Source organism: Vidua macroura, chromosome 6 (genome assembly GCF_024509145.1).
Source record: "Vidua macroura isolate BioBank_ID:100142 chromosome 6, ASM2450914v1, whole genome shotgun sequence".
NCBI lineage: Eukaryota > Metazoa > Chordata > Aves > Passeriformes > Viduidae > Vidua > Vidua macroura.
In genome coordinates, this window is record NC_071576.1 from 47,614,108 (window position 1) to 47,637,160 (window position 23,053).

General features: G+C 46.9%; 1 protein-coding gene across 4 annotated transcripts in view; it reads left to right on the forward strand.

The window, feature by feature from the left end:
• SLC25A22 (solute carrier family 25 member 22) overlaps positions 1-22,614 on the forward strand; it is a 51,103-nt gene extending 28,489 nt beyond the window's left edge. For 3 of the 4 annotated variants that reach the window (XM_053981484.1, XM_053981486.1, XM_053981485.1), the window contains 7 exons: positions 2,429-2,484; positions 8,170-8,260; positions 16,843-16,961; positions 18,575-18,743; positions 19,557-19,711; positions 20,530-20,605; positions 21,455-22,614. In XM_053981484.1, coding sequence (XP_053837459.1) covers positions 2,429-2,484; positions 8,170-8,260; positions 16,843-16,961; positions 18,575-18,743; positions 19,557-19,711; positions 20,530-20,605; positions 21,455-21,608 — 820 coding nt within the window. In that variant the 3' untranslated portion in view covers positions 21,609-22,614. Of the gene's footprint in view, positions 1-2,428; positions 2,485-8,169; positions 8,261-16,842; positions 16,962-18,513; positions 18,744-19,556; positions 19,712-20,529; positions 20,607-21,454 lie in introns of those variants that run through there. The other variant, XM_053981487.1, reaches the window with a different exon arrangement.
• Positions 22,615-23,053: the final 439 nt, after the last annotated feature.

The window sequence follows — 23,053 nt, forward strand, 5'->3', positions numbered from 1 at the left end:
TTGTTTAGAACTAGTGTAACCTGATCCCTGCTCCTCCACACCATCTTTTCCTCTTTCCTGCCCAGGAGAATTTGAAACAGAGTGGGAATAGGAAGGAAATGCTCTCTATGCTGATGGCTTTAGTCTCTGTGCCTCCTTGCTCTAGGTGATGACACGAACTTAGGCTGTGGTGCTTCCCTTGATAGTTCCTGTGCTTTCTGCTTCCTGCACTGTCATTGTGCCCTGGCTTGTTGGCAGGATGTGGCCACCCATATTGCTTTGCATTCCCTTTTGTTGTGTCCTGCTCCTGCTGTAGATTGCTTCACCTCCCTGAGGATCACTTATCCTTGTGATCTGCCAGCAGGAGAGTTTGGGCAGGTTGAAGAAATTGTAGGCACCCCTTGGGGCTGCATGCCAGGATGTCTCATGCCTGGAATGGAGCTTGGTAGGAGAGAGGCTTTTAACCTCCAGCAGTCAAGTGCAAGTCAGCTCCATAGCCAGGAATTGCTGTGATATGAGGAGCTGTTAAGGAATACATAAGATTTACCCTGTATATTTGAACTGGCTGCTTCTAAGAACAGGAAGGGCTGAGCTTTCCTACGAAAGTTTCCCCTGTTACGGAGGCTTATTTTTCTGGAAGTGCTGTGTGCCCATCAATACTACATTTCCTGATTACGCCAATTACCTGGTGTCTGCTGAACACCCAGGAAAGGCAGCAAGTTCCTTTAAAATGTTGGTTCTCTTACTGTAAGATAAAATGCCTTACTTCTGCTTGGCTCAAGAGATCTTTGGCATCAGGGGAGCCTTTCACTTGAAAAAGACAAAGACACTGGAGGACTTCTGAGGGATGGAGGGACCTTGGCTTTTGGGCCAGTTATGTTATTGTGGAGGTTTAATTTTAGTATCATTTTAGTTGGCTGTTGGCTCCCTTTTTCCAGGGAGAGAAGAAAGTTTGATGTGGCCTTGGCTGCATCTTATTCTGCTGCAGCTTGAGGGGCTTTAAGTGACATGCAAGCTCTATCCTGATGCAGCAGGGCTGTATGAATATGGTGGGGAGCAGCTCTTCTCACTCCTCTCCCTGCTGCGACTTGTTCAAAGCAGCATCACTGGCTCAGGAAAAATGTGTTGCCTCCAGCACTGCAGTGTGAGAACTTGATGGAAGGGACAGGGGAAAGGTGCACTGAGATTTCTGGGGCTTGCAGATATGTTGGAGGGGCTGCTTGGAAGGAGGTAAGTATGTGCAAGTTGCAGGGGCTGGGGTGGAATGTGTGAAAGATGAGATGCCAAAGGATTCAGGGAGTCCCGGCAGAGGGGAAACTCGTTGCCATGACTGGTAGCAATGCAGGATGGGCTCTTCGCAAATAACTTTAGAACAGTCTTTGCCCAGGTATGGCTATAAAGCCCTCAAGGGAGCTCTCTATTTCCTTCTCTTCCACCTCAGCACTACTGCAGAACTGAGAAGAAGTTTACTCCTTGTGTTGCCCAATCTCTTAAGAATGTATTCCTGTTTTCATCAGCTGCACTTCTCTTACTACTGCTTAAAAGAGCCTTTTATTCCTTAAATTATGTACACATTCATGCATGTGCACCTCTCCATTCCTCTATGGCTAGAGGAAGTACCTGTCTCTTCCCAAAGATCCTAAAGGCAGCATCCCAGCTTCATGCAGCTGTAGTCCAGAGAGGGAAACCCTGCCAGGGAATCTGTGCCACCTTCCTGAGCCGTGACTTTGGATTTGCTCTGTGTGTGTGTGTCTGTGCCTTCCAAAGCCTTTGAGCCATTCCAGTGCTCTGCAGGGTTTTCCCATTTGTAGTAAATGTGTTTGCAATAAGGAAGGTGACAGTTTTCCCTTTGGAGCACAGTTTTCCCCTTGGAGCACGGCACCCTGCCGCACTCTCCTCAGGGCAAGAGCCTGAGTGCTTGCTGCCTGCTGTGGGACTTGATGTGTTAAAAGTGCTAGCTTTAATCTGCGTGAGAGGCCACAGATGACTGACTGTTCAGGTCATCTCATGTTTGTGTGCCTTGTGTCAAATTTCACAGAGTAAGACAAACAAGTCAGCATGGAGGGTTTGGCTCCCTTCATTTACCTTCCGGAGCTGGATTTAAAAATGCGTACACGGGCATCTGCTTGTTAGAGCATCTCAAGTGCATTTGCCACAGGGGATCCTGGATAAACAGCCTTTCAGTGACACTTCTCCCTTTTGTGTTTCTAGAAAGCAGACAGCTTGTGCAGGGTGAGCCAGGGGTTTCAAAGCCCCAGTGAGTTAGGCGTTGAATTTGGACTCAGGCCTCAACAATGGCACATTCAGTGGCTGACTCAGTTCCCATCTCAGCTGAGGGTTTCGCTGACAGAACGTAAATGGAAACCACTCCAAGAAATTTGCTTTGTTTTTCTCTGCACTCACCCACCTTTGAGGTCCTGTGGTTCATCTCCCTCTGTTCTGTTTGCAGGTCTGACTGCCTCATTAAAACAATTCGGTCGGAAGGCTACTTTGGCATGTACAGAGGTGAGTACAGCTGACTCAGGCACAGCACAGCTTTTGCGTTGGAAGCACTGGTGCGTAAGTAGGAGGAAAAGCTCTGTTCTCTGGCATATAAAGCAATAACCTACCAATATCCTAGGAGGTTGAACAGTGCAGCTGTTTCTAAAATAAACTCTTCAATGCAGATGTCTATTCAGATACCTACCACTGAGGACTTGAGTCCTCTTCATGACTGTTTTGGTGTTAAAACTCACCACTTAGTGAACTTCATCTTTACTAGCAGTTTAAGTGAAGCTGCTGGACTTTGTTTCAGGACTGTATATTATGTTTCCCAGCTTGGGCATGGTAACTTTTGACAGAGGGGCAGTAGCAAACCAGCTCTTAAAGTTCTGTGGTTAATGATTGAATTTATGTCAAAATCTTCCACCAGCTTGGTCAGGCCTGCTGTCTCAAGCATGCCCAAGTGCCTTGTTCAAGCATTAAGACAAGCTGCAATTAAAAAAATAATTAAAATAACCTACCCTCCAAAAAAACTCCCTTGGGATGGTAAGAAGATCAGAGGTTGGCTCAGAGTGGAGCTGTTTGGTTGTTGTGTGCTGACCTGCTAGAAATCTCTTGGCTCCTTGGCTCAGGCTGTCTATTATAGCAGTGAGTTCCTCAGCTGACATTATACCTTTTATAGTTTAAACACAAAATCCCTGTAAGTTTTTAAAGATTTTTAGGAGAAGAGGCCAGCAGGCCAAATCATGACTTTACTTGTAGCAGAGGAAAACGTGGAATATCTCCTTGGCTTGCAGCACGCTCCAACTGGCTTCATTGACCCTGAGCTCTGGTTCATTTTGTGTCCTGATAGTCACTTGCCTGCATATGCAGTTTTTATCTGGGGTGCTCAGATAGTGTTCTTGGTGGCACTCAATCCCTGATAAAGCCTGATTAAAGTTATGCTTCTATCATTAAGTTGAGTCCTTGCTCTTTGTTTTTTCAAGTGGAAGTCCAGAGATGCTGGTACCTTGCTCTTGGCATGTGTAGTGTCTTTTGCTGCTTCTTCCCTGCTCCTAAGGAAACACAGGCATTGTGGCTGGCCGCCCAGGAGCAGGCACTGGATGTTCAGGCAGTGTCTCTTACCCAACTTCCTGGTAGGCGTTTCAGGGGAGTGTGGTGGATGGCAGGGATGGATTGGGGCTTTGCATCAGCTTTCCTGGGAGCAGGCAACAAGACAAATAACCTCAAGGAACCCTGTCAAGCTCCATCTTTGATGCTAGCAGTGACGTGTTCCCCTTTGATTTTTTCCAGAATCTGACTGCTTCTGTGTTCCTAGCCAGGATTTTGAGCTTGTGTTAACTTTGGCTGTGAATGTGCCCTGGCAGGCTGCTTGGCAGGAGGCAGAAGGAAGAAGCTGTTTGGGGAAACTTACAGGGGAGACTATAGGATCAAGAGTTTTTGTGAGAATCAAGACTTTTGGGAGAGACAGCTTAGTCCTTTAAGGCTTAGAATGGTAGAGAGGATGTGAATTTCCAGGCCACTTTGCATCCCCAAGCAGAAGCGTGCAGAGGGTTTTGCATACCTCTTTCTTTTCCCAACCTTTCCCAAGTCTGGTCAACTTGGTCCATGTCCCTAACTCTATTCAAGGTGCTGATAGTTGCTTGAAATTATTTCTGACTATTAAATCGGGAGCTGGGTTGGAGAGGCCTTTTTTTGAATAGCTCCAGCTCCTTCCAGAAAATTATAGATACTTCAGCATGGCCATGGTGCCAACGTGAGTACTCCCAAGAGCAGCAATCCTGGTCTGTGTGCCTCAGTTCTGTGAGCTGACATGAGCAGCCCTTCCCTCCCTCTCAGGGAGAGGGTTGATGGGTAAAATACATCCAAGGTCCATGAAGATTGTGTGAGTACTTTTCTGGAAAGAAGGTGAAGAGATGCCTGAGCCTTGCTGACTGAGAAAGATGGAAATCAGATGGTGGGATTTGTTTCTGCTCCCTCCAGCTGTCCTAGTTCCCCAGCAGAATTTGCTGAATGACTCACAAGCTCTTATTTGCAGGCTTTAAGCTGAAATTGGGAGGATTATATGTTAATGTGCTAAAGTAGCAGCTGCTGCTCCCCATGGAGGAGTCACAAGCACGTCAGTTGTCCCTGCAAATCCCTTGGCCTCTGTCAGAGGAGAGAAGGAGTTTGTTTGGGCATAGACATTCCTGCTGTGTGACTTCAGGGCTTCTTCATGGGTGAAGCAAATCTCCTCAGTGCAGACGGGAGAGTGGCTTGTGTTTGTAGGATGCTTTTCTGCAAATCACCTCTTAAGATATTTGTGTGGGCAAACAGTCTTTGCTTTGTATGAGTAGCCCATAGCAAATTGTGTGATGTATAAGGCAATCCCAACATTTCTCTCAAGTTCTTCCCCAAATGTTACAGGGATTTTTGGATTTGTTTGGGACAGGAAGAAGAGGAGTTCTTGTGTTTTTTCCCATAACATCTGTATAACAGCAGTGCCTCGATGCTGGATGGTGCTGTCTAGCCCTGTCTGTGCTCAAGGAAGTGATGGTGTGCAGCCTTAAAATATGATGCCAAGTGAATAAATCCATAGTGCCTGTGGGCTCCTGGTACCCATGGGCATCAGTGATAGGGGACCTTGGAGAGATGCTCTCTCAGCTTCCTAATGCAGCCCAGCCAGAAGCCACCAAAAGATACCAGCACATGTTCTGAGCAACCCCACTGCTGTTTGCAGACCAAGCATTTAGCCAAGCTGGCAGGAACCAAAGGCCCAGATCAGGCTGAGGAAGTTCCCTTTGCTGTTGGTGACGTTTGGAGGGTAGCTGCATTTCAGCTGCAGTAGTGTGGCAGCCTTCCCTGGCCTCTGCTAATAATATCTCCCAGTGCTGCACTGGGGATGACTCAATCTCCCTGTTATGTAGGTTGCTGGTGGTGTATAAGGACTTCTGTGAGAAATGTGTTTTAATAAAAAAACAGGGCTTGGTGAGAAGAGGGCACCTACAAGTTTAGTTGGCAAACAGCTAGTTTTGCTCTGGTTGATTTTGTTCTTTGTAGTGCTTCCTTACTTATTTTCAAAAAGCTTTGTTTTTTAATGATTCCTATTTATTTTTCCATTCTGTTTGTCTGTCTTTGCTTGTGGTACATGTAGCATTGCCTGTAGGCCAAGGTTAGTTTTAGTTAGGGAAATACCCATTGGTGTGGACAGAATTGAGGAGATTTTACAAAAAGAAGAAGATGCTGTGGAAAGCATACAGCCAGCAGCTGGAGTATCTAATTTCTCCTCCTCCAGTAAACTGAAGCTGTTATGGATTATTCAGGACAGGGATTATCCATTCTCTGCTAAGCAGCTTTACTGAAAATATCAAAGATGCAGGAGAAAACTCAGGTTCATTAACTTTTTTCCTGTATGTTGTGTGGTTTTACCCTCTGTTTTATTTGCAATTGAAGAGAAACTTTGTGAAAGCCTCTTGGTTCCTGAGGGAGGTCAGAGTGTGGAAGTGTACTTCTTGTGTACCTCTCTTGCTTGATAGTTTGGAGTTTGTTTGCTTTCTTTCAGTGAACCCTTTGCACTAGTGTTAAGAGTAGCAGGTTTATGCTTTTTTCCTTTTTCTTGTTTTTCCAAGGAAAGGGTTATTCATGCTGTGTCAGTGTACAGGTGTTACACTTCACAGCCATTGGGAGTGTCGTTGAAGTTGTCGTCAACTTGGCGTTTGAGGAGACACTTCATAGGTAGCCACTTCCACTTAAAATTAGGATGTGTGGATTTGCTTTGTAGATCCTGATATGATTGGCATTAAAAGGTGGATGTGGAGCATGAAGGTCATTTCTGTGTGGCTTCTCTTTGTGTGCAGGAGCCATGGCAGAGGGGACATGATGTGCAGGAAGAATATCAAACTGAAGCAGCACAATCACTGGTGCCCTTAAAAGTTTGCAAAGAACCAGAAGTGTGAGAGGCCTGCCCTGCTCCCTGCTAGTTGATTTGTGTACTGTGAAAGAAGATGGCATTTGTTGGATGTCATGGCCAGTGTGGAATGAAGCATTGTTTTGGCTTGCTACAAGGCAGCACTACTCTGTATTTTCTGCAAAATCTGAATATGGGAGTTGAAAGGGGGAAGATGTGTTGGGCTGCCTGTGCCGCAAAGGCTGTCTTTTCTTGCTGCAATTTTCTGAATGGTGGAGGTGTGTCTTCTGAGTAGAGAATGTGGAACCAAGGATTCCTGTGTCCCACTCCTCGTTGTAGTGGTCCCAGAAGTCCATCACATTGTGACTTTGCTTCCTAATCTGAGGAAAGTCCCCTTAAACCTATGTCTTTCAATTTTTGAAGGGAGGAGAGTCCATCCCAAGGAATAAAGGATTGAGCTGACTTTCTCTAGGTGTGTTTAGCCCTTATAGCTACTGTCAGCTTGGATTCAAAGTCCTGAAAATGAACCCCACCAGGTCTTTGGAGCCTAGTGGGGGTGCAGGCTTCTCTGGCTGGTTCCCTTTGGAATATGAATCTTTGGGATAAATTGTTTAAATCTCAAAGACAAGCATAAATGTCTGTATTTGTGTTTGTTCTTACAAAGGTGTTCTAGGCTATTAACTAGTCTCAAGTGTAGCTCCTTTAGAGGGCTTGGAGCTCAATATATTTCAGTGCAGGTAGGGAGAGCTTGAGGCTATCCACTGGAGGACTTTAAGCCTTGGGATTTAAATGGAGGAGAAAGTTCTGGAGTGTTAATCTAATGGTGCAAACCCCACTTTGCTGGGAAGGGACTAGCCTTTCCCTCACCCCAATTCTCCCAGGGCAGCTTGAAAGCTGCTCCCAGCCACTGTGTTGCACTAATGTTGCACTAATACCGGTGTTCAGGCCCACAGCAGCCAGATGGACCATGCAGGCCTTTCGTTGTGATAGGCACAATACATGGATTTGCTGTTTGTTGCTCCTGACAAAAGAGCACTCCAGCGGGTGGGAGATGCAGGGAGCCAAGGCTTGTTTACACCCCAGGTCCCCCACCAAGCCTTGCCATGGAGCTCAGAGGGGAATTTCTGTGTGCTGCAGCTTGTGGTGGGCAAAAAGGCACTTCAGCGGTGGCTGTTCTGGGGGTGACACACAGTGGTGACACACAGGGGAAACCACTTTGCTCTAAGGGCTGGTCTAGAGCTGATTCTGTGCAGATGAGCCAGGTGACTTCAGCCAGCCTCCAGGTCTTTCAATGGCTCTGCCTTTTCTGAGCTGCTTAGAATTCAAGCTGCTCAGGTGTTTTTTGGGGAGGAAGTAGGGAAGGGATCCATTGAGAAGGCAGGGCAGGGGGTCTTTTGCTTCTCAGTATCACAAAATATTTGCAAAGGAGTTGGGATTGGTTGTTAAACCATCTTGTACTCCTTTTCTGAAGTTTTGATCTACATCCTTCTGAATTCATAGGGGTGCATCCTTGGATGAGAGACAAGGATGTATGTATACATGGTAGGAGGTAGTAGTGAAGCTGAAGAAATTACAAAATACATATGGCAAATGGAGTAGAAACACATCTGGGGATGTTTACACAAACTCAAGGTGCTGGGAAGCAGAAACACTTGTTAATTTTCAGTGGTGTTTTGTTTTTCTAAATCCCTTTGTTGCACTGGGAGCTCTCCTGCTTCTGTCTGTGATTTTGTGCAGAAGTTACAATACATTCCTGAAAGATCCAGTTAACAATTCCGTGATTCTCATTATCCAATGGCCTTTTTTCTCTTTTCCTTGCCCAGGGGCTGCAGTGAACCTGACTCTAGTGACACCAGAAAAGGCTATCAAATTGGCAGCCAATGACTTCTTCCGGCATCACCTCTCCAAAGACGGGTGAGTAGGGAAATGACCTTCTGCAGTCAACTTAAAAGACACCGACTTTTGCGACACGTCTGGTGAGACATCAGGAAAAGGTGGAATGGGATAGTGCAATGACTGAAATATGAGTTGACCTTGAACAGCTCAGCTGGTGATTACGTTCAGGCTAAGGATGCAATGTCTAAAATGGGAAGCGTAAAGCACTCCACTAGATGACTGCTCTTTATTCAAGCTTCTAAAAATAGTCCCAGATTTAAGTCAAGGTTAGCAGATCCAGAATGTGTAGTCTAAGTATTCGAGAGGAACCCAATGTCACTGATCATTGCTCAAACAGCTGCTGGGCAGACTCTTGTCCTCAGCATCCTATTGGATCCTCTTATGCTCCTTGTGGCTCAAAAAGGTATCAAGTTCTGTAGATACCAAACTTAGCACCCCTCTTCTTCTTCTGCACCTTGAAAATAGTTTTGGAGAGGTGGTAAATCTGAATTGACTAAGGGCACTTGCAGCAGCTGACCTTCAAATAAATGCTAAAGAAATAAAATTACCTGTTCAGCTTTCAAGTGGAGTTTGGTTCATGTGAATTAAATGTGAGTAAAAGGCATAAGCTGGAGCAGTTGAGAGGAGCTGGGTCATGAATATTTAATGCTGCTTTCCCCAAGATGTTTTCCAAATTGCATGGGAAATAGTTGTGTCTCCCATCAGAGAGAGGCCTTTCCCCAGAGGCAGACCAAGGGTATTGTCTCCAGTCCTCAGTGACAGTAGCTAAAATGACAGCCTGCTTGGGATACGATCCCAGCAATTCCCATCAACAATTATGGGGTGGGACCTCAGTGAAAATGCAAAGCGCCAGCACAATTACTGGGCTTAACAACTTCCCAAAACATATCACGTCAGTCTTGGCTGCTGCAGATCAGTGTATCAACAACTTCAGTGGAGATTGTGGACTGACACAGATTGAGAATCCATTTTTTTTCCTGTACCTTTTCTTTTTTTTTTTTTTTCTTTTGTTCTGGAGTCCTTTAAGTAGCAGCTAACATATGTCCGTATGACTCATCGGCTCACAGCTCTTCGTGATTTTCTGACTCAAGTCTTTGAGTAGTGTCTCTTCTCTGCTCTGTTCAGACAGTGGGAGGTAATGATGTCCTCTACCAAGTGATGTGTCTCATCCCTGCAGCAGACAGCCCAGCACACCTTGGTGTACTGCAGTAAACAGCAGCACAGCTCTTTGCCACCACCTACAAAGTGGGGGCTTAGTAGCTTGTACAGGCCCTACAGGGTGCCAGGCTGCCACATCTTGTACTGCCACTAAAGGAACAGTTCTAGACAGTTCAGACTAGCATTGCAACATATTTGGCATTCTGGGAGAGCAATCACTGCTGTGATGTTTCTGCCATTAAAAGGGGATATGCCTGTCAGTCGATGTCCTGCACCATGAGAGGTAAAGGCTTCCTCAGAGGATAAGTGTGTGTGTCTGCCTCAGTGCTGAGTCCAGCTTTGAACAAGTCTTTGGGTAAGTGGGATGCAGCTGTTTACACGAACAGCTGAAGTTTTCACTCAGACCTCTTCCAGTTTGAGTTTTGGGTCACTGGCTGGTGCACATATGACAAAGGTGATATGCTGCACTTAATTCAGAATAAAGGAGCTAGAGAATTCTAGCTGTTCTCCTAAATCTTACACACTGATGGGTCTGGCACTACAGTGACCTAGAACAGAAGCATACCACCCAGGTAGTGGGAGGTCTTTGTGTCTCAACACAGAGCATTTTAGTTCCTTTAGAGAAAAGAGATGTTGGACCACAGTTAGGTGATAAGAGCTAGGCAGCATGTGGAGTCAGAGTCACTAATCTCATTTAACCACCATGGGGAGCTTGGATGAGTGAAATCTGGTCAGCTGTGCTCTTGAGGGTAGCCATTGTGAGCTGGACAGAGAGGCAGAGCCTTGATACTACTGTGGTAGATGATCTGAGGTATTTCTACCTAGAAATGTCACCCCAAAATATGATGGGAAGAAAAATGCCATACAGGTTTGCTGTAGCTGGTATAGGCTATGAATGTGGGATCTGGCACTTTTCTCCCTTGGCATGCTTCTGTCCCATCCTCCCCAGTTGCCTTCATAAGATGGAGCAGGATTAGCAGTGCTGAAATTTAAAGGCCTCTCCTACCCAGGGCCCAACAGGGTGCATACATGCTAGCACATCACAAGACTGAGCCACCTATTTCACAATTCCAGCCAAAGCCTAGATATGGACAACAAAATAGCTTGGGGTTAGAAAGGTGAAGCCTGGACCTGCCTGGCACATGAATGTGATTTCATTTCTTGATATGTAATTGCATAAGTCAAGGTGTTATGTTGGGCAAAGCACAGTGGGGGGGGTTAGGATCAATGTAAGGGTTGATCAGCAAGATCTTGGTTCAGCTCCATCAAAGTCCTTTTTGCACAAGCCAGTTTGCCTGCTGTGTATATTCATAGATGCTGTGCCCTTAGGTCAGTATCCCAAAGGATGCTCTGACTCAAAGCTGCAGAAGTCTTCTAGACCTGTTTACATTGAATGCCTTTGTGCTATGCATCTAGCACTTCGCTTGCTTGAAATATGTTGCACATATTGGTAATCCTTTTTTTATAAAATATGCATGTTCTACCAGTATTTGCTGATTAAAATATGTGGTATTAAAATAGACCTCAGTGTGCAAGAGGAGGAAGCATGTGTGGACCAGAGAGAGTATGACAAATCTACCATGACTCAAAGTAGCCTCAAGTTAAACAGCTTTCAGTGTGCATTAATGTATTTATTTTTATCCTTTGAAAAACTTAGTGTTGAAATTGCTTTTAAACTGCTAGGATAAAAAAGTGGCGTAAAGCCTGTTTTTGAAAGGCCAGACTGAAAACAGCACCTGCAGTGTAGGAAGCTCCTGACTGCGCATTGCTGTAAGAGTATTTTAGGGATGTTATCACTACAGGTTTGTGCTAGACTCCCTTTTCCCTGACTCTGCTCTTGGACACTGCTGGAGTAGAGCATTGGGGCAGCAGGTCCTCACAAGGGATCTCATGCTCTTGTTGGTGCAGCTCTCTCCCTGAGTGTGCAGGTGTGTGTTCCTGCAGCCCTCTCCACGCTGAGACTAACTCAGGGAGGCACTCCTGCCCATACCATGCTTTTTCCCTCCTTTTGGTGCAGGCAGCATGTGTGCTTACAGGCTGGGGGAGGTCATTTCTGCCTCTTTGCCAGTTTCTATTTTGATGTCAAGGCCATTATGACAGCCTACAGCTACAGCTTTTTTTTTTTTTCTCAACAAACAAAACCAAAACTGAGTTGGTCCTTCCAAGCTGTCCTGGTCATTTAGGAATGAGGGAGGCCTGAGTGAGTTGTGTGTGTGCTTAAAACATGCTTGCTATGCCATGGAGGAGAGGAGAGGAGAGAGACCAAGATACTGCCTGAAGGGCACCCCATGGCCATGACTGACAAAGGCGATAAGGGTCACGTTATTCCCTGTGATGATTTTGACCTAAGAATCCCAGGAGATTTTGACCTCTGCAATTCCCAGAAGAAGAAGGTGGCCCAAAGAAGAGTCTCCAGGCAGGTCTTTGTTGCTGTGTCATTCTGTGTCATCCTGTGTCATTCACTAGGCTGGGGAAGGCAGAAGGTGGAGAGAGGGGAATCCCCAGGTCCTCAGGCTGCTGGAAACAGATGGGATTTTTTTAAACTCTGGCTTTTTGAAGCTGCATGTGTTGAGAGACTCAGTCTCATGGCTGCTGTTAAAATAGGAGTGGCTTCATTGTCCAGAACAGAGGACGTGAGGAGTCACCAGGGCTAAGTGAAGTGCTTGACTATGAAGCATTTGGGTGTGAGGCTGAGAAGGCAACTTAGATTGATAGTACACCAGCATTTAAAGTACATCATTGATTATTGGGTGCTCAGTGTGCAAGGTCTCTCTGATTTAAATATTACCTGCTTTTTATATCCTCTTTGAATCTAGATGTTAAACACTTTAAAAAATCAGTTCCTTTAAAGTATCCTATAAGGTTTTGTGTTTATCTCCCAAAGTGTGGAGTGCCAGATAGCTGTTTTTTTGGGCATGCGTTTGCCAGGTTTTGTTCATTTTTCAGGTTCATGCTTAAATATTCTGCCTTGGCTGCAGTAAAAAGTGTCTCATGCCTTCTTACATAAGCAATTTGTTGCTCATAAAAACCTTCCAGTGTCCCTGGATGAGTTTCCTGCTGCTCTTCTCCAAGGTGTTAATCCCTTGTTTATCCTGTCCTCTTTAATCTTGACCTTTATTTTGTTTGCTGTTCTGAAGCAAAGGCTGGCAATCTGCTGTCTTAGCAGCTTTAATTCCTAGGAAGACCAGCTTGACTGACTTAATTCTGCTTCTGCTGATGCTAGCAAATTTTCTTCCATTCTGCTTCCTCTTGTCTTGTATCCTTTGCACAGGGAAGAGAAATAGCCAACTGGTAATCCTGGGACAAGCAAGGTATTTTTCCTTCAGTCTTATGCAGATGTCGAGACTGGAGCTTGTTGTCCATTGCCTTCCCAGCTAATATGTCTTCCCAGGGCTTTTTCCTTCATCTGCTCTTTCAGGCTCTCCTAAAATACTTGGACCATCTCTTCTGTGGCATGAGTTTAAGTATCAATTGCATGGCTTCGGTGAGCCTTGAGCTGCAGAACACACTTAGTCAGGCTGTAAAGTGAGGCTCTCAATTTAGGAAGAAGGAGTGCTGCTGCTAGTCCTGATGTTGAGCTGCTGTATCACCCTGAGCACAGTGCTTGGTCTTTCTTTGGCACTTTTGTGCCCAGGCAGCCTCTCCTGCAGTTATCCCCTGGATACTCAGACACTTCTCTAATGTAGGTAGCCCTCATCCAACTCACTGAGACTTGGAAGTGGAGAAATCTCTCCCTTCCCCTTGAGAAGGAGACAGGAGCTGGTAGTGTCACTGTGCCAATTCAGGAACAGCTGTCTGGGGAGAGCTCTTTTATTTAGCACACAGAGGCCAGGCAGTTGCAGTGGGTTGAAGCTGTTGACATCAAAGGTCAGCCAAAAAGTAAATGCACTTTCAACTGTTAATCTGGAGGGAGATAGAGATATGCTGTTTAATCACAGAATGCACCCATGGGAGGAGCATTGTCCTTGTCATCATTCCAGGCACATGTCTTGGGATGAAACGTGGGTTGTGTCTGTGTTCAACATGCTCAGTCGTGTTACCCTGTCCATTGTTCACTTCCACAAATGTTCACATTGGAACAAAACACTTGAGATTTGCTGCCAGGGCAAACCTAATGCAGGTACAGAGTCAGCCTCCTCTTGACTTAGTCCAAACATGCAACACAGAACTCCACAGAACACATACCTGGAATAATGACTTCCAGATCAACATTTAATCTGGCAGTGTTACTTTGAGATGTATCTGTTCCACATCAGTACTTTATTTGGCTTGTCTGAGGCATTTTTGAGCTGGCACTAGAAGTGAGAGGGAGCTTGTAGTGGGAACTATATTGCTTTTACATTTCCAGCATCATAGCTCCAGCATTTCTGAAGTGCAGTTGCAGTAGCTTGTTCCCTCTTGGAAAATCAGGGGTTGGATTAAAGGGAGTGACTGGTAGTTTGTGTGCACATCCCCCTGTGACTGTGGCAGAGAGTGTGCTCTTCCTTTGAAGGACAACTCCTGTGTGCTGGTCTTCTAAGCCATATCAAAGACTCACTATTTAAATTGTTTGAAAGGAACTAGCTTTGTGTGCTTTGAAACTCCTGGGGAGCTTTCTGCAACTTCTTGGGCTGACAGACAGAGGCAGAGGTTATTTTATGAGTGACGAAGGTGATGTCCAAGATGGGGACAGTAGCCTTTTGGGTAGGAGATAGAAATGGATTGCTTTGTATGAATGTTTCTTTAGCTCAGAGATTTTCTCTTTGGAAATGTTGTAATCCTGATTCCAGAATGCTGATTCTGGTCCCTGCCCAAACACAGTAAATTCCCACATGGTCAAGATTCTGAGAAACTTGGAAAAATCCTACACTGCTCCCATGTGACATCAATATATCAATGCTGTCAGAAATCCTGATTGCTCCCAAAAAGCCTTCCATAAACCTCTAGTTCCTGTTTTTTTACTTTATTTTCAGCTCTACTTTGAAACTCTAATTTAAATCAAGCATGAATCTCCTCCCCTTCCCATTTGACATTTTTGATTTGTCACAAATTAATAGCATGTCAGTAAAAAATGTAGAACAACTGATTTCTGCCAGTGCAGAATTTGAGGCTATTGTGTATATTTTATATTTAACACTCTCTTGCTGTGATAAAAGATGGTTTCTGCATTTGTAGGATCAGATCTCTGCTGGTGTTGCAGCTTTTGAAGTTAGTTGAGATGTGCCAGTTTTTAAACCACTGAGGATAAGGCCAGTGCTGCCTTAAGTATTTAAACTCCTTTGTTGTATAGAGAGGAACAGTTTTCAAACTTTCCTTTTATGTGCAGACTGGTGAGGTTTTGCAAAGGCAGTTTGACCCCTGTGTGGCAGCTTTTAAACCTCCTGTCAAAAGATTTGCTTCTCTTAAGCTACTCTTTTTCTTGGACTTGCCCCAGTTCCCAGGATGTGCAAACCAAAAGCTGAAAGCCCTTGTTCTAGATGCTTTTGATGTACTTGTTTGACGTCTCTAAAATACACCCACATGTGTAAATCCTTCCTTGGGTCATACTGGCATAACTCCATGGAGTTCAGTCAAATCATGGCTGACTTTAGTTGGCTGGGATAATGGTCCAAGATGAATATGTAGGCCAAATCTTCCTGATCTTTTGAACTGGTTATCAAAGCAGTCACCCTGGATGAAAGCCAGAAGATATGTACACCAGGGATGCTCCAGGGCTCTTGCTAAAGTGGGAGATGCTCTGCTGTGCCAAAGAGAGATTCTGACAGCCAGCTCCTTTGGGTGGTGTGCTTCCTCCCACAGCCAGGCTGGGGATTGTGCAGCCTTGTTGCTGACTGTATCGAGCCACTCAGAGACTGGTGCTGTGCTTCAGGCCACCCAAAAGGCACAAGTTGGCCACCTACAAGTGGCAGTGGAAACCTCTGGATTTGCACACCCTAGTTCCCCCACACCTCCAGGAAAGTCTGTTGTGGACACTTCAGCACCCGTGTGGGTAACTCCATGGGAGGGATTGTTCTTTGCAGCTGTGGGGAAATTCAGAAAGAGGAAACTGAAATATTCTTTCTTTCAGCCTTATAGGAGAGCTCTATGTTTAGTCACTGGTAATCTCTGTGGTGGCTCTGTGCCTTTAATCCCCTGCTCTCATATCCTCCCTGGAGAAGATGAGAGGTGGGGAAATCAGTGCAGCTTATGTGCTGGGCTAGCAGGATTACAGTGCATCTGCCCTCCCTTTCCTCTAGGGTTGGCAGTGAAACTGCTTTACTGGCCCACTGCCCCACAGCTGTGCTGTATGTATGCTTGTGAAACCACTGGCAGAGGAGTGTGCCTGGGCTGTGCAAGGAAATGGGGAATATCATTGTGGGACTCCTTCTTCCACAGTGTGGGGATGTGCCTTGAGCAGGTTAAGATGAGGTATTGCTGCAGAGCGGGGCTGGGGGAGGTAAAAATGGTACTTGCATTTAAAACATAAAAAAGGAGGCTGTTTCTCTCTGGCTGTGTGATTTATATAGACTTCCTTTTAAAAGCCTTTTAGAAAAGAGCAGGTCAGGTGTACTTTTTAATCAAGTCTGTGTTTTCTGGTGCCAAGGCGTGAGGTTTTTTTACAGGGCAAAAACATATCACTTTCTGAAAATTTTATGAGGTTTTGCATCCTGAATTCCTCTTTTTAGCCTTAGCTGGGCTCTTTCATAGATTTGGAATGGAGGGAATAAGGAAATGCTGCATTTTGCTGCATGAGAACATGTTGCTGATAGTCCCTGCTCTGTAGTGCAGAGAATGCACAAATCTTCATTGCTGGAGGTCCATCCCATTCCTTGTCTCTCAGGGAGGACCAGTTTAATGCAAAGGCTAATTGTTCAGGTTTGGAAAACCTGGCAACATGAAACAGTTCCTAACCACAGAGTAACTGCATCCCTGATTCATATTCACTATTTACTTTGCTTTTCTCAGAGAACTCCAAAGCAGCTAGTGGAATACTTTCCCTCCTTGCTCCTTGTCCTGTGGTTTGTGTTTGTTGACAATTTTTAAAGGACTAGGCTGGCAGGAGGAAAGCTGCTTATTCCCCTTAATGCTCAGGTCCTCTGCTGCCCTCTGAAGCGATACCCTTTCTGAAAGCTGTGCCCTGACCAGGGGCACCATCAGGCTGGAAGAGAGCTGCAGTGCTCTGGCTATGGGTGGAGGGGGCTGTGTGCTCCTGTCTGGGGCTGTTCTGATGGGGCTTGTGGCTTTTCTGAATGTTCTGTTTCTGGGGACAAAATGAGTCTGTTCTCCAGGTCAGATGGTGCTGGCAGAGATGCCAAGCCTGGGTTGTGCTGAACTGTCAGGCCTAGCAGGTTCTGCTGTCCCCTTGGCTGCCTTTCCTCTAACCCCCAAGGTCAGAGATGTGCCCTGAGCCTTGCACCCAGCTGCCCAAGTGTTATTGCTGGCCACCTCCTCTGATGGACTCTTTCTCTCTTTTCTTTGGGCAGGAAAAAGCTGACACTGCTGAGGGAGATGCTGGCAGGCTGTGGTGCAGGTACCTGCCAGGTGATTGTCACCACTCCCATGGAGATGCTCAAAATCCAGCTGCAGGACGCAGGACGCATTGGTACGTGCGCTTTTCTTCCCTGTGCCCTGAGCTGGGAGAGGGGAAGGAGCTGGGACTGGGCTTCTAAGGCGGAGCTGAGAGAATGAGTGGAGAAAACCCTTTTCCCTCTCCCTGCTCTCCCATGTCAGAGATACCACAGATATAGCAGAAGTTTCTCCTCCTCTTCCCGGCTTACTTCCCCCCACACTTGGCTCAGCTGGCTTTGCAGAGGCCCTTGCAGTTACAAAAGGTGGTGGGTTTTTTGCTCAAAGCAGTAGGCTTGGCAAGCAAAACAGCAAATGCTGTTGATGAATGGAGAGACAGGAGAGATGACTGGGTGGTCAGCTTGTGGGTGATTCAAACCTGGTAGATCCTGTGCACCCAAGAAGGGATTAACATCCTCCAGTGCCTTTCCTGTGCTGCTTCCTCCATCTCCATGTTTTCTGATGTCTGTTTTTTCTCTCTTCTACCCCCCTGTAGCACCTCCCTAACAGCTTCCCAAGGGGATGTGTTATTTCCAGATGACTTGTCTCCCCTTGTACTCTTTTTTCCTCTCTGACAAAAACAGCAGTTGTCTTGGTTGAAACAGTAAATAAAATTCTCCCACTGCACTGGATTTGAATGAGATTTGGGATCAGGCTCTTGGGACTGTGGGTGTGAGCTGGCAGGCAGAGGCAGGAGGGAGTGTGAGCCTTTTGGCTGAAGCACTGTGGAGTGTTTCTGGTGAGAACAGAGACCAGAGTCTGGCATGGAGACTCCGGGGGGAAAAGCTGTTTGCTCTTTCCTTAGTCTCTTCCAGAGGTCAGTCTGGACTACAGCCTCACTTCCCCGGAGCCCTGCATGACACTGTTAGATACCATGTTTATGGCTCTTCCTGGAAAATGGGCCAGTTTGTCCTTTAATCTCTCATTTGATGTGGCATTCCTGAATAATCACAGATTTATTTTCTTTTCTCTCTTCACTGGTTTTACTGCAGACTTTATCCTCTTTGTGCGTATTATTTTAAAATGTTGGAAGGATTTAAGCCGTGGTCTGTGGGTTCAGGAGAGGTTTTCGATCTGTGAACAGCCTGTTCTCTGTGTGGCAGGAGAGCTGTGGTGTGCCAGGGATTACTTACAGAGTGCAGTGCTCTCCATCTTCTGGCCAAAGGGCCGAAGTGCATCAGTTGGAAAAGTGGGAGAAACCAGGATGTGTTTATAAATGTGACTGAGACAAACTCCCCAGGTTAATGTTTGATTTCAGGGGAGGGAGGCAAAGAACAGAACTTGGGGAAACTGTCTCATTTATGAACATCTTGTTTGTTACACTGGCAGCTCAGAGACACACCTGGAAGCAGGGACTGTCCCCTGCCTGCTCACAGCAGCTCCTGTTCTCTGCACTGCAGAGATGGTGTGTGACAGGCTTGGGCAAACGAGATGGGGGGAGAGCGCAGCTGACAGTGTTCTGGTGTGGCAGCACTGTCAGAGACTGGGACAGGCTGAGGGAGATGGGCAGACGGGGGGAAAAGCTTGCAGGGCACCTGCCTGGCCTTGGTCTGCAAGTTGCGTTGCCCCTTTCGCTCCATGTCCCGCAGCACGGGGCAGCAGGAGCTGCTGTGGGGCACCTGCAGACCGGTGCTACACTCTGCTCCCCAGCGGCACAGAAGAAGCTCATGGCGGCGCAGGCCCAGCTCTCCTCCTCCCATGCGGCGGCGGCCGAGCCGGCTGTGGAAAGGCGCCCCACAGCAACCCAGATAACCAGGGAGCTGCTGCGGAGCAAAGGCATCGCAGGACTCTACAAGGGCCTGGGAGCCACGCTGCTAAGGTAGGGTGGCATGGGCTTGAGCACAGGGCTTTGGCTGGCGTTCCCAGTCTTGGACCTAAGGCACCACCCATCCCAGGGATGAGCCTGCAAAGGAGGTGCTGGCTTCAGTGGATGTGGGCTTGGTTTAGTTCATTTTCCATGCACAGGTTTTGTACATTAAAGAAGGGATGGTCAGAGAAGTGAGGGAGGGTATCTTTTTGTTCCTGGAAGATTTAATTCTGCTGCTTTCTGTGAAAGGTTTTTGTCTGCCCCACAGTCTGTATTTTCACACTGTGCAGAAGTCCTTGTGAGCTGGCAAAGTAAAACCATCAGCCTGAGACCCCAGGGTGTGCAATGGGAGCTGAGCCACAGAGCATGTTGGATGCAAGGACCAATGCCTGCTCTGACACTCTTTGCCTGGGCTTTCACAGTGTGACTCTCCTCTAGCTTTAACAAAGGTAGAGCTAAAGCAGCACCCACGGGGATGGAGGGCAGGATGGAACCTCTCGTAATTAACAAAAGTGGTCAAAACAATTGACCTCTGAATGTGCTGGTGTCCATGGTTTGAGTGTTGAAAAAAAAGGGGGAGCCCAATGATTCTGCAGGGCTGCATGCCTCCCATGGGCCTGTTGTCCTTTGTGCAGTCACTTTTGCCCTACTGAGTTTCAGCTTCTGTCTGTACTGCAATCACAGAGCCAGGATATCTGCATTGCACTCATGGCTGTGCTGACAATGTGTGATGCTTGCAGCCCCTCCTTTGCTCCGTTTGTTGGTGTCCCATACTGACTTTGCTCATCCTTGTTCTTTCTTCCTTTTCTTCCCGTCCCACTGCAGGGATGTCCCATTCTCCATTGTTTACTTCCCGCTGTTTGCAAACCTGAACAAGCTGGGCCAAAAAGACCCCAATGTCAAGGCTCCGTTCTACGTGTCCTTCCTCTCTGGATGTGTGGCCGGCAGTACGGCTGCAGTGGCTGTCAATCCTTGTGATGGTGAGTCCTGAGCAGCCTGTGCTGGTGGCCTGGTGCCAAGTGACAGGACTCAGAGGCCCAGGCTGGGCAGGTGAGGAGGTGGGTGACTGTGCCAGCCTTTTTGCAGCATGAGCACACAGAAAGGGACAGCTCTGCTGCCTCCAGCTCTGATGGTGTGAATTCAGCTGAGTTACAACTTTGGCCACAGCTTACACAGAGGTTTGCAGTACTTACTAGGTATATCAGGAAGAGAGTGTTATTCATTTCAGTTAGTCCTGGCAGGAAAGGCATATTTCCATGTGGAGCGATAATATGCCGACCAAGTGGACTTAAAATTGTCTGGGACAAACAGGGGAAGCCTCAGATCTGTGGCCTTTTCTCCTGCTCCACAGCATCTGCCTTAAATACCACCTTGGTTTCTCTGCTGTGAAAAACACCAGAAAGTAACTGCTCCCTCCCCAACACTGCACATACTCCAAGGTGTGAAGAAATTGTGGTGAGCAGAATTGTGTATTTTAGATACCTTTTCCTGAAGGAGATGAGCAGCTGAAAATAAGTTCCCACTTTGCAGAGAGATATCTGAATTTGGAAGGTTTAAAACTTAAGTCAGCTTTTGAAACCTTGATCACAGTGAGGGAGGGAGGGGTTGGGTTTTGGGTGGCTTTGTGTTTCTTTTATCCATTTGTAAATGGGTTTGTTTTCCCTGATAAATGTATGAAAATGGTCTGTATTCTTGGTAATTTTGTTTTGACCATTTAATAGATGTTACTCTTAGGGTGGCTCCTGCCTGCTATGCCTCCAGTGCTCACCGGTGTCTCCCCTCTCTTTCCCTCCCCCAGTGATCAAAACACGGCTGCAGTCCTTGCAGAGAGGAGTGAATGAGGACACCTACTTGGGGATCCTGGACTGCACCAAGTAAGACTCCTCATGACAGAGGCACCACATCAGGTGTTTGGCAGCTGCTTCTACCTGCTGCCAGGCAGGCAGTGCAGCTTCTGGACCCAACCAGCAGCTGTGCTTCATGTTCCCTCTATCCCTGTGCTTTTATCAATCTATCTGTCTGTCTGGAGATCTATATGAGCAGATGTATATATATAGTTTTATAAAAGAGAACTTCTTCCCATATTGAGCAAGAAAAATATAGCATTTATATTTAAATACTTCTGTCCAAATCCCAGTAGTCATAACACTGAGATTTTATTTCTGCAAAGGGAGGCGATGTTGTATTCTCTCCCGAGGCCCCACTGCTGGAAAATCCTACAGTATTGAGTCTCATATCCCTCCTGGGACTGCTCTGCATAGTGTCTGCAGGAGCACTGCCAGAGTGTGCTGTCCCCAGCTTCATCACCCTCTGATCCTTTGCTAAACTATGGTCTGGCTGCTTCAAAACACAAAGGGATTTCTATGCTTTTGTATTTCAGTGGTAGCAGAATCTGTTGCCATGTGGCTCTGTACCATGCTGAGGGAGCTTTTGAGTAGGAGGACCTCTTGCTGCAAGCATGGGGTTGTCTTAGCTGTACTTCTGGACACAGGCAGCCACTCCTGCACCTAGCCAGATGCAGGGATGGGGCAAGTTTCTGCGTGGCCACTTACAGAGCACTTGGGCAGTGATGGGTGATTTGCCGTGGAGGCTGTGCCAGGCAACAGTGCTTGCCTGGGTTTAGTCTCTGGAGTGAGGCAGAAAGGCAGGTCATGGCCAGGGGCTCTCCTGGCACGGTGGAGGGGTGGGATGGACACTTACCCGTCTGCCCAATTTCTCCCCAGGAAGATCTGGCAGAAGGAAGGGCCCACGGCCTTCTTCAAAGGGGCCTACTGCCGAGCCCTGGTCATTGCTCCTCTCTTCGGCATTGCACAAGTTGTCTACTTCGTCGGCATTGCGGAATTCCTGCTGGACATGCTCCCCAAGCACCAGGCCTAGCCCTGGAGTGGCTGCGTGTGCCCTCCCGCCCTCTGCAGCACTGGATTCATCCCCGTGTTCGCCATCCGTGTCGATCGATGTCAGAGCAACAGCACAAAGGGTTCACGCAGGGACGTGAAGGGACCTGGTGCCCAGATGGGTAGACGTGGGGAGGGAGAGTCCCTTCTCTGCCGACGTCTGGAACCTGCCCCCTCCCGCTCCTTCCATGGACAATACTTAATTATTCCTCTCTCTATCTCTTTCCTTTTAATTTCCCATTTTTTTGGTTTTAAATTGTCATTCTTAAGGACACTGGTAAGCACAGACTGGGCTTGCGGACCCAGAAGTCTTCTCTCAGTCTTGCGGAGGAGGAGAGATGGGAAAGAAGTAACTTCAACCCTCATCCACCTCAGTTTCCCTTTCTACCTGGAGCTGCCAGCCATCTGAGGAGGAGCTGGAGGGGCAGCTGTGTCCCCTCAGTACCTCCTTGGCTCTGCTGACCTCGGGTCAAGAAGTGAAAGCTGCACAAAGGGGACTTATCTCATTGCTGCTGGAGGCAGGGGTGGGGGGATGCTGGCTCTGGCAAGTTCCTTAGCCTGGAAACCTTCAGTCCTTCCTTCTCCCTTTTTGAAAACTAGTTGGACTTAAATGAATTCTGACTGTTCCTATTGATTTTGTAATTATTTTTGTTTTAAAGCAAAGGGATGTCCCTCCTAACTAGGTGTCACAGGCACATCCGGGTGAGGTGCAGAAATAAGGTGTCTGTTCTGTAGGGAACATGTCTGTGGGATCACATGAATGTCCAAAGGTATTTCCCTGCTTGGCTACAGGCACGGAACAGAGAGGAACTTGGGATCAAGTTATTTTTGTTTTGGGGTGAGTTTTTCTGGGGTTTTTTTGGGGGGTTTGTTTTTGTTTTATTAGTTTGTTGGGGGGTGTTGGTTTTTTGGGGTTTTTTGGGTTTTTTTGTGGGGATTTTCTTTAGTTCTATTTTTTTTTCCTGGTTTTTTTTTTGTTTTTGTTTTTGTTTTTTGGTTGGTTTGTTTGTTTGTTTTTTTATTCAGGGTTGTGGGGAGGAAAACCCAAACAAAAAGAACCCACTTACATTCCTTCAGCCTGCCCACCCCTAGAGTGATAAAGCTGTGGCTGCAGGTGTAGATCAGCTGATCTGATTTTTTCCCAGCCTGATCCCAGGTGTATGGAAGGAGGCACTGGCTCCAGTTCTGGCACTGCCCAACCTCGTGGATCTGCAGCAGAAATGCTGCACCTGTGGGCTCACCCTGCCAGGTGAGAACACAAGGTCTGGTTGTGTTCTGATGTTTGCCTTAGGTGTGACTGGAGCCAGTGGGTGTGGAAGAGGCAGAGGGTTCACATTCTCTGAGCAGGGAGCTGTCTGTGTGTCCATCACTTGAGGGGGTGAGTCCTGTGCATCACAAGAAAATCCTGTTTGCTCCCTGGGTGGGGAT